Here is a 19427-nt window from a genome sequence, read left to right on the forward strand (position 1 = left end):
GACACCATCCTACATTCAGATTTGCGACTCGCAAATTGCGAGTCGCTCTGACTCGCAATTTGCGGGTCGCAAATCTGAACCTACCTACATGTGGCCCCAAATTCTTAAAGAAAGTCACAAAAGTGCACCCATGGTATATGTTGTACCCCTATAAAATATTTGTGAATTTTAGCATGGGTAAATACGCATGTGTAGATTTGCTCATGTGAAAATCTATTGAGCATTTGCAAGTTCATTTTCCCTCCAGCCACTTTCTTCCCAACCCTGGAAGAAGTTCTGATTCTGCCATTGTCAGGAGTAAATGTCCAACCTTTCTTATTATGGGAAAATATTAGAGAGAAGCTGGTGAAAATCTTTAAAACATGCAGGTTAGTAGGTTTGCAGACTCAAAGGCATTCCAGCCCTGGAACTATTGCTTACTGTTTCCTCCAGCCCCAGTATGCAGATCTGCAGAAAGGTGGCAAAATAAGGAAATTGCTACAGTAGGGATTGAAACTGCAAGTATTCAAGCCCTACTGTGGTAGTAGCCCTGGCATAATCAGAGAGGCTATTATCAGAGCTCTTACATAATGAGATTTCTGCCATAATTTGGCGCCACACTACATGGCACCAAAGGGACAAGTAGATCTTTTTACAGGACAAGTAGATTTGAGAAGCAACCTGTCCCCTGGACAAGTAGATAGTTTAATAAATTCCACACCCCTGGGGTGTATGGGAGGTGTGGTCAAGCAATCAGAAAAGGGTAGTGTTGGAAATGGCCTTTTCTGCAAGGTCACCCCCAAACCTTTTGCCTTTCTCCCTCCACTTTTTGCTGAATACGTTTTTGTTGGACTCTGAGCACTTTACCACTGCTGACCAGTGCTAAAGTGCATGTGCTCTCTCCCTATAACATGGTTTGATTAGTATATACATCATTGGCATATTTAATGTACTTGTAGGTTCCTTGTATACACAGGGCCTGTACATTAAATGCTACTAGTGGGCCTGCAGCACTGATTGTGCCACCCACTGAAGTAGCCCTTTAAACATGTCTCAGGCCTGCCACTGCAGAGCCCGTGTGTGCAGTGTGACTGCCACTTCAACTGGGCATTTAAAAATTACTTGCCAAGCCTTAAATCCCGCTTTCATCACACATAAATCACCCCTAATACAGACCCAGGGGGACCCCAAGGGCAGGGTGCTGTGTAAATAAAAAGTAGGACATGTACATTTATGTTTTACATGTCCTGGTAGTGAAAAACTCTCAAAGTCGTTTTTCACTACTGCAGGGCCTACTCCTCGCATAGGCTACCTTTGGGAATCCCTTAATACATTTTTAAACTGTAATTCCTAATTAGAAAGGAGTGGCAGCATCAATTTTCATATCTTTAGAATGGTAATGATAAATCCTCTTTAATGGTAAAGTTGGATTTAACATTACTATTTTATTGCTCTGTGTGCCTTGCAGCCTGTCTCCAATACACTTAAGGTGTAGGTGACAGCTACACTTTGTGCATTCTCTAAAGAAAGCCACAAACACAGGAAGGCTGGGTGTGACAGGGAACTCATCTGCATTCTGATAGCTTTTCCTGAGCAGGAAGCGGGAGGGGGAGCTGGCACTTACACCTGAATAGGGAGTGCCTGTTGCCTCACAAAGGGCTGATTATCCCCTACTGATAGTCTGGAGCCAGGGCCGAGGACAAAAGGATCCTTGTGCACTTCACAGACCCTTCTTTGAAGTCACCCCTACTTCAAAGACACTTTTGGGTATAAGTACTTGGTCTCTGACCCCTCCAAATCAGACACTTCTGTATCTACAATTGGACTCTGTCAGAAGAACTGCTGTGCTGCTTAAAGGATTCATCTGCTGGACTGCTGGGCGTGGAAGGCCTGCTTTTCCCTTGTGTTGGCCTGCTGGACTCTGACTCTGCTGAAGGAGGGCTGCAGTCTGCCTTCTACCTGAAGTGTGAAGGGCTTGTTGACTTGCCTCCTGTTGCTTGAGACTCAGGGATATCAAAGTCTCTATCCCTGCTCTTGTGTCTGGCTCCCGGGAAGTGGACCCAGATACTTGCATCACGGAAATTGACGCATCTCCTATCTGCGCTTAGCAGAATCGTCACATGGGCCCCGTTGCAAAGGTAGAATCGGTGCATCGATCTAGAAACCAACGCTTTGCCTTGAGAGCCCAACACACTTGAACTGCACTTTGCCGCCGCCGCAGCAGTCTACGGAGATCGACGCAACCCTTGACTGCCTGGAGAAACCCATTGCATCGCGCTTCGTGAACAATGCATCACGGCTCCAGCACTTGTCTTCAGAACCAACTCATAGGTATCACTGCGTGGGACAGTTCGACGCATCGCCATCCCTGTGAGGACCCCCATTGACCCATCTCCCCACGCATCTTGCTGCAACCAGGAAAGGTACTTTATTCACTGGGCTTGCGTGGGTTTTGTAGTCAGCTTGCGATCCATTGAGGTCGGACTGAACTGTGACTGTGCCCTGGTCCAGCGCGACCTAAAGTAATCCCTAAAGCGCTGTTTGCTTCTAAGCAGTAGAACTATTTTATTCTTTGAAAATTCATAACTCAACTTCTACTTATTGGACTTTTGTCATTTTAGTCTTGAAATATTTATAAAATCATTGTCTATTTTTCTAGTCCTGTGTGGAGTCTTTTTGTGGTGTTTCCATTGTGTTACTGTGTGTGTTGCACAAATACTTTTCACATTGCCTCTTTAGATAAGCCTGGCTGCTCTGTGCCAAGCTACCAGAATGTGAGCACAGGTTATCTCTAAATGTTTATCTAGCTTACTCTGGTTCCTACTTGTACTTGGTACATACTTTGACAAGCAGAAACCCAATTTCTAACAGGTACAAACATTATTGAGCTGAGAAATGACAGGGTAAGAACTGATTTTGAGATAGTCAGCATGGGCAGACAGGAGCTCCAGGGTATTTAAAAATGCTAGACTAGTTGTAGTTAATAAGGAGAGTGGATATACAGTACGTTCAGAAAAAGATGTAACCAAGGTACTTATAAAAGAGATCAAGAAACCAGAATATGCAAAAATTTGACAAATCACACTGTCTGGTTCAAAAGTGTGGAGAAGCTTCAGACATACGACTGGATCCAGGCAGTCTATTTACTATACTTAGGGAAGAGTTGTTTATCAACAGTTAAAGAGAAAAATATGAAGAGCTTGAAACTGAAAATATGAAAACAGCAAAACAACACCCAGCCCTTGTCTCTCTAAAAATCACTTTTTTGTCTCCTTGACTGAAGGGAAATAATCGTTTTTTATGAAATCTATTTTGCCCTGAAAACAAAAGGTCCGTGGTTCACAGTGCAATTAAACAAAACCTTCTTGGTTGATCAAGGATGGATTCTAAGAGTTGAAAAAACAATTAAGTGAAAATAAAAGAGTCTCCAACGTTTTAAACATGAAACTCTACTTAGTTCCCCATCAGATATATAAACAAGGGCAGAATAGAGGAAACTACCACAGGGAGAAAGGGTTCACTCTAATGGCTATCAAAAGAGGTTAGAAAGCCTTTGCATGAAATGAAAACGAAATGAAACTACCTACAATATTCAATCAAGCAGAGCCCTGAGAACATTCCGGTCAAGCCACTTTCAGCTGTATGGCAACAGTGCAGCTTCACAGCACTTCCAATCGTCATTTTAAGGTCAGGCATTGCTTATCTTCCTTAACAATGGGCATCAGGAGGGGGATAATAAATCTCCAGTCCTGTAGTTTGTGATGGTAAATGTTTAACTAGCTTTGCTCGCAGCCTAAATGAGACAAATGTAATTTGAAATTCAGCTGAACGCTCCCACTGGGATTTACTCGACAGGCAGCCAGATCATGTTAGGTTGTCATGCTAGGTTTTTAAGGACAGGAGTGCACTCGATACAAAACTCTTCAGTTCACACTTCATGCACCGCCGAGGAATAGATATTCTGGGGAAGCAAGAGGGCAGCCCCAGCCACTGATGACCTAAGTGGCAGATATATCTCACATTACAGGACAAATGGATGTGGTAAGGCCTCCAGTCTTTTTCCTCCTACTTCCTTCCTATCTTTTTCGCTGTCAAATTCCTTCATGCTTCCTTCTCTCACTTGGTCTGTTCCTCAAGCACTTCACGGGCTGAATCTGCTGGACAGCAAGGAGCATTAATGGGCCATATCTGCTGTACCACTCGTAGCATTAATGGGCAATATCTGCTCCGAGCTAGAAGCATTATTGGGCCACATCTGGTGTACCGCTAGTAGCATTAATGGGCCATATCTGATGTACCACTCGTAGCATTAATGGCCATATCTGCTGTACCTAATAGCATTAACGGCCATATCTGCTGTACCTAGTAGCATTATTTCGCCATATCTGCTGTACCGCTAGTAGCGTTTATAGGCCATATCTGCTGGACAGCTAGGAGCATTAATGGGCCATAACTGCTGGACAGCTAGAAGCTTTAATGGGCCATATTACCTGTACAGCTAGTAGCTTTTATGGGCCTTATCTGTCTGAAAGCTAGAAACTTTAAACTCTTCAGAGCTCTGGAAATTAAGTACATGCGACTGAGGAATTCTCCCCATCTACAAACAAATAGACTGCTTTATAATTGTCCGAGCCTAGCCTTCTCTTTTCTGCTCAGATTATTGATATGGCGTATGTGTCTCTGCTGCCTATTTGCTTTATATTTTCAATAAAACGCTTTTAAATCAAAAAACGTTTTGTAAAGTTTATATTTCGGACCAAAGTGCACTACAAGCATAGACTATTGTTAGCAATGTATCTACCCAGACCTGCTCCACTGCTGAAAGATGCCCTGCGCAATCATTCTGGAAACGTTGTTTACCTTCAGTCTTAAAAAGGCACACAGCCCTAAGCTGAAAAGACAGAAGCAAGTTGCACAACCTGTTTTCCTTTTATCTTCAAAGACTTTCTTAAGTGCACTGCAAAAGAAGAATGCCATACCTAACGAGTGAAGATGGTGAAGTTTATATAAGCACCCGCCTAGTAAAGATGGTGAAGTTTATATATGCAGTAAGAAAAACTTGTGTGCTAGCTCACCACATATTCAATTGACATTACGATGATTTAGAGGATGTCAGGGGGTCTGTAAATCCAAAAGAAGGAGGAAGCACACTGCCTGTAATACCAGCACACAATTAGCCCAGATGCACTGTGGAAAATGCAGTGTGTGATAGCACTCACTTTAGTTGGAAGTCTTTAGTATTCACCATTGCTAGTGCAGTCAGTGCTGTGTATCTCTAAACATGTTTCAATACTGTTGTCCTTCTTCAGTAGAGAGTAACAAGTGAAATTTAGGGGCACTGACACTGCTGTGCACAGTCGTCTCGGGTTTCTGTACCACTCCCAGAGTGCAGGTACATCTCTGAGCTCGTCAGCCCAACAAATCAACAAGGAGCCAATCACAAAACAAGGAGGGAGCACACTGCCTGGCACAGCTGCAGAGAGGCAGCCTTGGTGTAGTTTCAGAGAAACCCTGGCCTTTACAGCACCCAAAGATGTACCTGAAGAGTACTGAACAAGATTCATGAAGGACACATATGGCGGTGTCATTGCTATAGGATTAGACAGGGATGTGGTGCCTGGGTATGGGCATTGGGGACCACATTAGAAGCACCAGAGGATGTGGCAGAAGCTGTGGGAGAAGAAACAGAAGCAGTCTCCTCTCAACCCACCCAAGCCTTCAGCTTGGTAATGAGAGAATCTAGGAAGGAATGTAAGCTAAGGATGGAAAATGAGGGGGCTTGGCTAAGCACTAGTAAAGATGGCCACACATTAGGCGAGCTCCGCTGCCACCGAAATAAAAACTCCTTTCATCGGCCCAAATTTCCGGTCCATCCAGATGCCATGAGGCTCATACTGTTAGCCAAAACTACCAATGCTCCTGGTGTGGCCTCATGCGCACCCTTTGCTCTGTACATATGAGGAGTCGCCGATGGGGCCCACAAGGGGCAAGACTCAGAGAAGCACGGGCTGTGGTATAGAGGCCCCATGGATCAGAGACAAGGGCTCCATTGTCTCCCTTCATCTGCTCCTACCTGAAGTGGCGTGGCTCGAGGAGGACATCAAAACCACTGTTGATCCTGTTGCAGCGCTGCCGCTCCTCCAGTGCCCTCTTCGCTCACCCCTCAGCCAAGGGCAGAGGTGGTGGGGGACCTAGTATAGGGTGATGGGAGTACATGATAACACCACAATGCAGTGGAGGGTAGGTGAGACCCTGGTTCTCATTTAATTGAATGGTGATGGGGGTACATGGTTACATCCCAATGCAGTAGAGGTGGAAGAAACTCTAGTCCTGTTGAGTGTGGAGTTGTGGAAGCAACAGGCTGGCCCTGTTATAGTGTGCGTGCTGTGGAGGGGAACAGGTAGTTAGTGTTCTCTGTTGGGTGAGCAGGGAAGTTTTGAGTTATTTGTACACTTGTATTGTAAATTTGTGGAACGTATTGATTAACTGTGTTTTACCATCTTACACCCCATTGGAGTATTGAAGTTATGCAGAGAGAGTGTTTTTTAACCTTTTCTGTTTACTGCAGAGAATGTTTGTTAACCTGTTCTGTTTATTTCGATGGAGTGGTACCCAGTTTTGGAGCACAGTTAATGGGGGTGTTTTGCTGTTTTCTGTTCTGTTGAATATCTCATTGTTTTCATAAGGGGGAGAGATGTGTTGTGGCCACTTTTTATCTTATGTATTGTTCCCACTAACTTAATGTTCCTTGCTGCTCAACCAGTCAGTGAGGTCATTATATGGTTGGAATGTTGACAGTATTTGTGCTTGGATTAGTGGACAGTTGGAGTGAGAAGGGCTGAGTGGCAGGATGCTGCTCCTGGTGGGGCTTTATCTGTAACCTATAACTAAGCCAATAAACCTACCTCTTTTATAACCTACAAGCATCCATCATTTATGCCAACAAATAGGCCAGTCGCTGGCTGCTGTAGACTGCTGCTGACAGGCCTCCAATCCTGGCTCTACACGTGGCCCTGCTACATAGCCCAGGCTCTGAAGACACCATTGGGGCCCATACGGGGATGCTCCTTTGTCAAAGAACTCGAGCAACAGTCCCCCAAAACAAACAAAGGAATATCAAGCCTCGGCCTAACCGTTTGCTGGATTTTGGTGGTCTCTCTTGCTCGACAGCGCAACCTATGAAGGATTGGAGGCCCCAAGGAAGTTGCCCTCACTAAGACCACCTGACTGAACTGCCTTGTGGCCCCATTGGTACTGTGACTGGCCAAACTCAGGGGGACTGATGTGGTGGGGGTCTGGCTCACGGACACACTGGGTGCCATTGGAGTGTGTGGACGAGGGCTACGGTGAGGAACGAAGAGCTGACATCCACACAGGCCAACAAAATAGACAAATACGCTGTGACCATGATGCCCCCCTCGATAGTGGGCTGGGTGCGGACCTCCACTCAGCCACAGAACCCAAACTAAGTGCTAGCATGACAGCAGTACAAGACCTTAAGGCCACAATAGAGCCCAATTTGGATACTGTAATTGTAGATGCTATCCTCCTCTGAGCGGATTTAAAAAAAGATTACTGAAAAAGTAACAGTAGCCGAGTCTCAAGGCCATAGTGTTGATCTTTTCCTGGAAGTCCTCATTGTCAACACCCTGTGCCCCAAACGCCTCTCTTACTTTGATTCAATCAAAAGGGCACACAGGGCGCCAATACCCCCACTGAAGCGGGGTGCCCCTCTGAGGACAATTATCTCAAGGCTGTTAAACTATCGCAACAGGGACGCGATCCTACAAGCGGCCCATTTGCATGGCGACTTAAAGTATGAATATGCCAAGATTTGCTTCTTTCCACACTTTACTTTACAGGTGCAGTGACGCAGTTTTGAAGAGGTCAAGAAATTGCTCAGGCCAAAGGAACTATAATACATGATGCTATACCCAGCTCAACTACAGGTTTATAGTGGAAGGCACATCCTGGCACTTCATCACACAGGAAGAGGTCTGCGACTGGTTAGAGGGATGGCAAACTCCTGAAATATGAAACAGGAGAGAGGCACGGGAGGGCGCAACAGTAGAGAATCGAACAAAGGCCGCACTGATCTCCTAGACACGCAATAGGGGGATGAATCCCCACCCCTTACAGACTAGAAAACAACAAAACCCAGATATCTTCCAGATAACGTCCTGGTACGCCCTACACCCAGTAGCGGATATTGTACGTTTAATTAGTGGAAAAATGCAATGAGAACATAGACTCAGATCCAGACTGTGACCACACAATTGTTTGCCTTTGCACAGGGGTGTTGATTAACTGGGGTGGAAGGGCAGGTGTAGTGATGATGGCCTACAATGCAGACGTATGGATCATTTATACTACAAATGGGGTACAGTCCTTTGTATATATTTAACCTGCTTGTCAAGGGAGTGCCCACCAATCCATTGTTTTAAATGACACAGTTGGGGCGACGGGCATTCTGCATATTGGGGAGGTGGACAGTTCTGAGCCTGCATTGCAGGGTAACAGGGAGGGGGTTGTTTCTTTGTTGGGCATGACTGTTTTGCTGTTTCATGGTTATACTTTGCTTTAACTCTTGCTCAAGCACAGTGTTATAAGACAGCAATAGATCGGGGTATAGGACACACTCAGATGCAGGAAACAATTAGACCCTCAGTGAGAGCTTAGGAGGCCTCACGCACACTTTACCACTTGATGGCAACACCAACACAGCTAACTTTAAAGGTCCTGATGTGAAATGGCAATCGATTAGGCAGCAAAATCAAGCGCACAATAGTGCTTCAATACCTCCATATGTATGACCCAGACTTGGTACTCCTGCAAGAGACCCACCTTAAAGGCAACCACTACAAAGCTCTGGGTAGATTTGGGTACACTCTCTAGACACACGCTGGACAGCAGGGCAAAGGGCATTTTAATTCAAATACCAGTGCCATCTATCCCCAATCGAACATGGAGTGACCCACTTTGTACATCTGTGGCGCAGTCCAGGATCTCGGAGGTACATACATTAAACATCTGCTCTTTACATGCACCACAAAACTACACACAACAGCATTCCCTGCACTTGGTGCCTTACTCTTAGAGATGACTATGGGATCCTCGTATTAGGGGGCATAAATACTGTATCTGAATAGCTGACCCTGGTATAGACAGAGAAAATAAGTCTGCATCCACGGGTCAATTGGGCCCCTTAGAGGCCTCTATGGAAGCAATGGGCCTGGTGGATTTATGGCACGATCATAACCCCAAGATAAGACAGTTCACTTATTTATCAGCAGCTCATGGTAGTTTATCCCACCCAGACCACATCTTTACTCAGCGGATACATGCAGGCAAATCTAGGGACGCAACACACAAAGCGTGCAGCATCTCGGACCATTCACCAGTAGAAGTTATGCTCTGTGGCACCGATATAGACAGTGTGCTGCCTCCTAGAATTGAACCGTGGCACTTACAGGAGAGAACCATCAAAGATAAATTAAGGGAAAGGGCAGACCAATACTTTCAGGAAAACCAGGGAACTGTTAAATCCGCCTGCACACTATGGGAAGCATTTACGGCGGTCATCCACAGTCATGCAAAGGCCTAATTGTGGGAAAAGGAAAGAATGTAAACTAAAATGCAAGGCGCCTGAATGTGACATTGACTCATTAGAGACACGTCTCTTAACTGTGAAAACTGTTGATTTCCAACACCAACTACGCCTCAAGAGGCATGAGCTGCACAGGAACTGTCTAGAAACAGGGCACGTGCCTACGCGTTGGTGACTCAGCGCCACGTGTATGCTGTAGGCAATAAGGCTAACAATTTGCTAGCGTGGTTGGACAAGAGAGACAAGGGACGAAATTGGGACCTTGAGATCCGAGATAGCGAGGGAGAGCTCCAGACGATCAATGCTGCCATAGTACAAACTTTTGCTATGTATTTTGAGGAGGTATACAACTCCACAGCTACCATGTGTGGGGAGGACTGTGCCGACTTCCTAAAGGACCTAACCCTCCCAGCGCTCACAGATGACGATAGGGACGTTCTAGAGCAAGATTTGACAGTAGAGGAAATAGCCAGGATGATACTGGACCTGCAGTCAGGTAGGGTGGTGGTGCCAAATGGCCTGCTGCTGGAATTATATCAATGCATGGCTGATAAGTTTGCAGAGCATATGCTAGATATGTTTGGGGTGGCACGGGAAGAGGGAGCCTGCTGGAAGATCAGAGGACTGCCATTATAGTAGTAAATCCCAAGAAAGACAGACCACCAGTAGAGTGTGGATTGCACAGACCCATATTGCTGCTTAATTTGGAAGCCAAGGTCCTAGTGAAAGCTCTGGTGACCAAACAGCAGGGGGTGATCACTACAATACTCCATACAGACCAATCAGGCTATATGCCACAACAGAGGAAACAGGCTAAACCTGCAGCATCTCTATGAGGTGCGGCACATGACCAATGCACTACACCTTGAGCAGGCCGTACTCCTATTGTTGGATGCCAGAATGCCAGAATGGCAGTTGGCAGCATTAAATGGAACTAGCTCTTCGCAGCCCTTAGAGAACTGGTCTTTAGTCCCAAATTTTGTGGCTGGGTCAAACTTTTATACTGGGACCCACTGGCGCAAGTGCGGGTCAATAATGCAGATGGTGGTGACAGCAGTAAATCATCAAAATTCAGTTAATAACATTCAGATTTCAGGGCTGGGCCATTCCTATCATTAACACAAATTGGACTTGCAAGTGTGGGAATGGGTTAACACATGCAGGCAAAAGCAAAAAGAAAAGGACAAAATGATTTGGAAAATCATCTAACTAGGGCAACTCACTATAAAAAATATGCTGGTTTAAGTATCTAAGCTGAAAAGGAAACAAGAAACCACAAGTGCGGGTCAATAATGCGCTGTCCAGAGTCTTTGCATTGCAGAAACGCACGAGGTAGGGGTATCCCTTATCCCCTATGCTGTTTGGGTTGGTGCTTAAACACATGGCAGCCTGGGTTCGTCAAGACCCCCTCATACAGGGAATTAAGCATCAATGGGGAATCTGAAGAATGGATTTCCCTATACGCTGACAATATATTACTCAAAGTCACACAGCCTATCCTATCCATCGACAGATGCTAATTTTCCAAATCTTTGTAGACCATTCTGTGTACCATATGAACTGGGAAAAATCCTTAATATTTCCACTGGCTGGAGGGATCCCGAAGCTTCCCTCGAGATGCACAGCGCCATTAGCATTGGGTGGTTTTAAATACCTCGGCTTCTATGTCACTCGAGATCCTGGAGAATTCTAAATAAAAACGTAATTCCACAGTTAGACCGACTTCACAGGGATGTTGCACATTGGCGAACACTCCCATTATCCTTGATGGGTAAAGCGGCCCTCTTTAAAATGATGATTCTTCCGTGCCTGCTCTACATTCTACAAACACTCCCTTTAAGGTTCCCCCCAGACTTCAGAAAAGTCGACCATGAGATATGGCTGTTGTTATGGGATCGGGGCAGCTTGCACATAGTGCTTTGTAAATTGCAGAGAGATGTGTTTGACGGGGGACTGACAGATTAGTGCAGATAACCACCCAAGTCATTGGATTAAAGGTTCCTCTAGTTGCCAAATGGCACCTCCTGAATATTGCCGGCAAGAAGACATGGTCTAAATACCTAAAGATTTGGCAGGTTGTAGCTGCAGTGGTGGCTAAATACAATATAGAGCATGCCTGAGGGGTAGGGCGGTAGAGGGCGGTAGTGACGGCATTGAAGATTGGGAAACCGACATGTACTGGTGGCAATGGGCGGAGCAAGTAGTCTACCAAAGCATGGGTTATCCTAAGAAATCGGATAAGGTGTGGGTCAGTTGGCGCACTTCCCACAGCTAATAAGCAGATAGAGATGAACATGGTAGTAGGGGGAGCAGAACTGTAATTTCTTAATCCCACCTGGGGAGGGGGAACTGACATCTTTGGTTAATTGAGACAATTCAGTTCATGACAACTGTTACTTCCATGTGCATGATATGATCTGCTCCGATTAACATGTACACTGTACGACTGATTCACTATATTTGCTGTATACTAAGCAATTGTTCAATAAAAAGAGATTAAAAAAAATAATAATAATAATTTGGAGGTAAATACTGAGCATGGGTTCAAGGGGGCTGGGAAAGGAAACTTAAATGCAACTGGTTCTATTGATCTTATTGATTAGACTTGTCTGAATTGCCTGTCATGGAGGCTGTCTTTCCCAGGGGGTAGCAGTCATGGGACAAAAACAAACCACTGGTATGATCTGAGACAAAGAAAGCTTAGAGCCTATGATTGGTTCACAGGGCTTGGTCTAAGAACATCATCCTTCATGAACTGAAGTGGCAGGCAGGAAGGCAGCGGCGGCAAACCCCTGAGTTATATGCACTTACAATGTGGGAGCAATTTCCCAAAAAGGCTAAAGTAGATGGCTAACCTGTGTGCTGGACTTGCTAGAGCAGGTCACAACAGCAGGGACAGAGCAGCCTTGTTCATATCAAGACCGGGAAGGAGAGAATGACCCCTCGCCTCAATGCGAGTACCCTCCCCTCCTAGCGTTCCTGCAGCCCACAATCCCAGTCCTTTTGAACATGTAACTCCTGAATATGCTAAGTAGGCTCTTAATTTGTATTCGCCCACAATTTCCTTATGTGTATGATGTTGCTGCATTTTATATTTATTAGTTCAAAAACTACGCAATATAAAAATGTCTTTGTGTATTCTGATATACATGCATACTAACTTGATTATGATAGATGTTGCTGTATTTTGCCAGGTAGTGGTCCTTGCAGCCTCCCCATCCAAGCAGAATCACAACAGGTTCCCGGTCTGCTTCCCATCTACAATCTGAAAGATACACAAAATATAAACATTACGGTGGTTAGACCAACGATGGTGTGCACCGACCTCTCAGTCATTAGCAAGTCTAAACACTGCAATGGCTGTTTAACGATACGGACAAAAATATCACACAGCCACCTGAATGCTATCAATCCTATTAAGACGTGAGCATGCCAGGATGGTGCCATTTTAAGCATAGAAGGGCAAGTCAAGCAGGAGCTAGAACACCAGGTTGGCTAGAAGAAGACCATTCTTGAACGAACCTTAATGGACACAAGAAATACTCCTTTAGACAGCTCTCGGTCCTACTGTCTGCACTGCAGAGCCTGGGACTGCACTGTAACTCTCCTAGTATGTGCCCAATATTGATTGCAGAAGCCCTACATGATCACTGCATGCTGTTTGTCATCTCTGCTTACTTTACTCTTTAATTTCGTTTTACTGTTTTTTTTTTTTTACTTGACTGCTTTCAGATTATATATGTGCCGCCCTCTTAATACTGCCACATCATCAGACAGTTGCTGAATATCTGAACACAGTGCCACCGTGAGACTGCTGATCTGTTTTCTGTTTATATGTGTTACCTTGCAGCCTTGGATGATCCTCCTGCTGCCCACTTCACAGTCACATCTCCAGTGAAGTGTTGAACTGTGTCATTTAGCTCATGAGACCCTTGATTCTATTCCTTCTGCTGGCCGCATCAGTAGTCCTTTCCTTCCACACTCGTCATCTTGGAGTAGTGAACCTTTCTAATCCATTCTTAGCCTATTTGGTAACGGACTACTGAATGTGCTGAACGTTGCTTGCAGCACCAGTTGAATCGGTTTCCTCACCGTTGTTTTCCAGCCGTCTCATAGACTTCCCCCACCAATCGCTTCCCCTTTTCCTATATTCCAAATTACGATTTGTCCTGCATCTTCATCGGCCAACAATCCATGAACAAGAACCAAATGAACATTGATGACCTTATTACAGAGTCCAGTCTTCACAGGCTCTAGAAAAATACACTGCACAACACTCCACTAGAACATGCCAGACCTCACCAGATATCAAACCTCCAAATATCGGTCAGAAAAGGAATAGTCATCTTCAGACCTTCTCACACATCACCAGCTTTCCAGACATCTCTGCTGCACTGTGAGCAGATATTGGTCAGATGCTCACCCTTCCCCCAGTTTCCTTTCAGTTCCTTCTGATCTATAGCCAACACAACAGCAGACTACACAAATTCCTATTAAGAGAGCAAAGTAGCACAACTACAGAGCATGCATCACGAAACAGTCTGCCCATCTGCAGAGCTCTACAAAATGATTGACTAGTTCCAAAACTTAGAATGCATTTTTCTTGTATCATCCATCTGCCAGCCGTTGAGGTTCCCTGCCATCCCAGCTACCTCTCAACAAAGTCCCTTGAAGAATCACCATTTCCTCCTCTCACTATTGCTCCTCACTCCAGATTTCACTACTGGAGGAGGAAAACTCACCAAAGAGCAGCCATGTCATAGCTACCCACGCTTGTCAAAAGAAATGGAATTCTCCATTACTACCAAACAGGATTCCATCCCTAATGGATGAAAGCAACGGTAACTAATGTGGGTGTTCAGGAGTGTTAAAAGAGGCCCAATTTTCAGGATACTCACATAAACTAAAGCTATACACAGTGATGCTAAAAGATACTCATTAATGTAGTAAGCAGTTCTCCTGAAAATTTTGCATGGATTCTGCTTCCCTGAGTATAAGCTGGACATCTCTGTTTTATACTTGCATGAATCTGTGCTTGTTTTCTGCAGGCTCCAGCATATTCAGAATGTGACCAGCAGACAGATATTATTCTTCCATAGCTGTGACTACTTTACCACCATCTTTCAAGCACTTCAATAGGTCCGAAGCACAAGACACATCTCCTTTAAGGCACTCTGCAGACTTACCTCCCAAGAAAGACCCAAAGATCAAAAATGCCCCACCCCTGTCATCCTGTATTCATCGGATCACCTTTGCGATACTGAAAGCTAAGCCATGAACTCTTTCAAAGAAAGAGTCAGACAGTTTCCAAATTAAAAGGATTTCCACAGAGCTGTAAAGACTGGGCTATTCCCAAGTGAACTGCCCTTCCTCCTAACTATCCTTATCTTACAACTCAAGTCATCCTTTACTATGCTGAACTCTAATTTACTAAATCAAACCTGGACCTGCATGATCCCAACAACTACAGACCAATTACAAATTGACCTTTCCTGGGCAAAATGACAGAAAGAGCAGCATTCGCCCAGATGTCACAATTCACTGAAGATAACTTCATACTTTCAGACTACCAAACTGGATTCCGCACAGGAAGAGGCACAGAATCTGCCCTCATCGCCAACTGGGATTACCTTAAAAATACAGTAGACCGCAATGGAAATGCTGCACTACTTCTCTTGGACCTCTGAGCTGCCTTTGACACAGTTGACCATGATACCCTAACATAAAACTTTATGAAGCCGGAATAGAGCGGACTGCTGTCGACTGGATTACATCCTACCTTCAAAACAGAACAAATATCATCCATACTCCCCCTTCCTCATCCAAACCAACCTTCACAAAAGGAAGAGGTCCCTCAAGGCTCAATCATCTCACTCATGCTTTTCAACATCTACATGAAGTCATTACCGCTAATGAGAAATGAATTTCAGCTCACATGCTACCACTATGCAGATGACACACAAATATTCCTTAAACTAGAATGCCACAAGGACACTGGGAAGTCACAAATATTCAGTTGCCTCAGAGCCATTGATTAGTGGATGACAAGGAGCCATCTCAAACTGAGTGCTTCCAAAACTGAAATACTCACATGTGGCAATTGGAAAAAGTATGACCACTCTGCACCTGGCATGACAATCTTGGAACACCTCTTAAAGTATCTAAGGAAGTTAAAAACCTTGAAATCGCCATGGACCCCAAGTTAACTATGAATGCCCAAGTGGACAAATTCGCAAGATCAAGCTTCATCACCATGAAAACTCTGCGATGCATCTTCACCCACCTGGGATTTCCACACAAGGTCCAGGCTACTATCTCTCTTGTCCTGTCTAAATTGGATTACACCAGTGGCCTCTACCATGGATCATCTCTATCTACTATGAAAAGACTACAATGGATTCATTTCTCTGCTGCCAAACTACTCCTAAATGTCAAGCCAAAAGCCCACATCTCACCTGCCTTGAGGGCCCTACATTGGTTTCTAGTTGCCAGAAGATCCACCTTCAAGCTTCTTTGTATCACCCACAAAGCAATACGTGGAACAGGAATATCCATCAGGATTAAAATCACCAAATACATTCACCAAAGAAACCTTCACTCAAGATTGGCAACTCACCTCAAAATGCCACCATACAAGAAAAAGGCAATAGGTGGTACACCCTTCTCTGTCCAAACAGCCAAACTATGGAATTCAGAAGACTACGCAAGAGTTGGCTCTTTCCTTCATAACCACCATACTGAAACAGCAATGTACTGCATATCCCTGTGTATATAAACGTTTATAATTATCTAGATATGTGTATTTCTTTGAACAAATATGTATAATAACTATTTTGTTTTTAAATATATGCATACTCCTTAACAAATTTATATAGAACTTACGGTTAAACGTGTGTGTGTATATATACATATATAAATATATGTATATGCCACAACACAAAAATACCGCTGCACTCCTGTTAGTAGACATTTCTTCCATTTATTCACAATAGTCTCAGTGCATCCCATCTTTATCCATCAGCATCACGTCTTTATCAACAACGCGTTTCAACAATACGTCTTTCTCAAGTGGATTTCAAAACATAAATCAATCTGTCAATTATGCTGTGATATTTATAGTTCACTAAAGTCCCAGCCTCTGCTTTCCCACAGACACTATTGCATATTTTCAAGCTGACATGTTTACCAATTCCCAGGCCCCATATCTACTGAACACTGTTTCAGGTGCAGGGCCATACCAGCCTCAAGGAAACATTAAGTAAGAGCCTGCTTATCACTAAAATGAAAAGTGTCTCTCTTTTCTCGATTAGTCAAAAAAGCGCACTTGAAAGTCAGTCTTTCTGTGTAAAATACGCCACACGAGGATAAATATCCTCATGACACCATCGAAATTCCTCCTGAGTCCTGGTGCCGGATGCAACCGCCATTAATTAATAGAAAACAAACAATGGTGGAATTATAGCAGTGCGCCTAACTGCTGGTACAAACGGCGGGGATTAACCACATCCCCAACAATGCCAGGACAAAAAAATAATGATGCACTCCCGGGAGTTGACTATTCTTTCATTTATTCACAATAGTCTCCGTGCATCACATCTTTATCCATCTGCATCACATCTTTAGTCACAATGCGTTTTGACAATATGTCTTTTTCAAGTGGATTTCAAAATGTAAATCAATGGCAATAATGCTGTGCTATTTATAGTTAATTAAAGAGCACTCTGGAGTTGTAGTACAATCCTGTTCCGCCAATGCACCCTGCTGGATAAAAAATAACTCTAACTACCAATGGGAGATTTTTATGAAGTATATGGCGCTCTAACTCAATTCAATCAAACTAATATCAGTAATTTTTCAGACGGTGCCAATCACTGGGATAAGTCCCCCAACAAACCCAGTATTAATAACATCAAATGCTATTACATATGTATAAACTATGAAAGGCACACACCTTAACCTGGAAACAGTATTAATTGATATATCATTAAACGCTCAAAAGTCCTAAATTAAAAAAACGCTCCATTCTTTAACTCATGATCTTCTTTATTCTTCTCAGAATTCTTTAATCCAGAATTGGTCCTGTTTCAGACCCAGTCAATACGTGTTTCGTCTGGGGATTACCTCTTGACTTCCTCAGGACTTTCTACAACAAATAGTATCCAACATAATTTTTTTTTTTATTTACACATACCAATTATAATTTCACATTACCATCACCCAATGCCATGCAAAGTGACACGACAATTGTAACAAAAACAAAAAACAAAAGACAGTAAGTGCAAACCGTGATTTGAAACAACCTATAATGATATAACCTCTCATATTTTATAGAACACCAAACCTCCATGTCTTTAAACCTTCATGTTTTTAAGTTTCTTAAAAAGCCCTGTGAAGATCTCAGAGTTATAGCAGTCTTAATATCAGAACCCTTTTCGATAAAGAATATTACGTGAAAAGCCCCTGCTTAGTGGTAATCTGATCTTAATCGTAATCATAACCATAATCTCCCTTTATTGTGTTAATGTAGAGAATTGGTACCTGATCGCTCACAATCAATCGCATCTATCAAAGTCTGTCGTTCTAATAGTTTATATTGTTGATATGATGGGGCCATTAGCCATCTGTAATGATAAGGTACACATTATGTCATCAGCTCCTTCCCATGTCACTGATTGCTAATTAGTGAAGCAAAATGTGCTTCGTAACGTTTACCTGGCTGTCTGCGTTCGTTTAATGTATTTAATATCTTTAATCTTGGCCCAGATGCCCCAAAAATCTTGCAAACGAGGCGTATCCTGTAACATGAATTAGGAATCAGTAACTTCCTTACATGCCTACCCGCCACTCAATCCCATTACATGTTTGTGCGACCCCGTACCTGTATTCAACTTCTGCGAAGTCAGCGAGTACGCCGATTCCTTCAAAGAGAGTCCATTTTCTCTTTCGACGTATATGTAAGCGCACCCCCTCTGACCGTAAACATAGAGGACCGGCTAATTCCTAACTCTATTGCGCGTTTATGCGCATGCTCTGAACCTTCATCCAACGCACGCTAATCCGTCTGCTGGAATGCAGATAAGACTGAATTGACATCCCTTTCATAAAATCTCTGTACAGTATATGGACTTGCCTATTATTAAATCTTCAAAATAAGCATTGAACCGCACTACTTATGCTCCAAATTAATCCTATTCTATACTGTATTCATAACGTTGAATGGACAATAACATATCCTCCCCTTTAGTTATTACTTACCCATTTTATAGGGTAGTAGTGTTCAAAAGACTATGGATTGTACTCTAACCATATTGCTGAACAGATAACATATGACATATAACCAGATCTTATAGTTACTACTTCATATATTCCCTACAAAATATTCTAATTCATGATCAGTATTTAATCCATGTTCCACTGCCCCTAACCGCATTATCCATATGGATTCCTTCCTTCTTAATGCTAATTCTCTATTACCCCCTCATGGGTTTCTTTCTATATGTTCAAATCCAAAAAATTTGAAATCCTTATGGGGCCCCTGTGCCTTGCACGATCTAATATGGGAGGCAATAGGGTAACGCTCATCATCCTGTCTTATAGTTCTCCAATGCTGAGATCCTCACCTTGAGAGGACGTATAGTGCTACCTACATATATTTTGTGCCATTTACAAGCTAGAATATAAATTACATATGTTGTATTGCAATTGATATACATTCTAATGGTATATTCTTTATTCCCCAATCCTTGAAAAATCTCTTTTTGCATGCCATGCCCATCTGCACATCACACAGCTTCCACATTTGAAAAAGCCCATATTATTAGTATCAAGCCAATTAGGCACT

General features: G+C 43.6%; 1 protein-coding gene across 1 annotated transcript in view; it reads right to left on the bottom strand.

Moving 5' to 3' along the window:
- Positions 1–19427, bottom strand: part of TMEM53 (transmembrane protein 53) — an 83071-nt gene that overhangs the window by 34639 nt on the left and 29005 nt on the right. Inside the window, exon 2 of the mRNA XM_069232805.1 lies at positions 12748–12851. Coding sequence (XP_069088906.1) covers positions 12748–12851 — 104 coding nt within the window. The remainder of the gene's footprint in view (positions 1–12747; positions 12852–19427) is intronic.

Source organism: Pleurodeles waltl, chromosome 4_2, assembly GCF_031143425.1.
Source record: "Pleurodeles waltl isolate 20211129_DDA chromosome 4_2, aPleWal1.hap1.20221129, whole genome shotgun sequence".
NCBI classification, from domain to species: Eukaryota; Metazoa; Chordata; class Amphibia; order Caudata; family Salamandridae; genus Pleurodeles; species Pleurodeles waltl.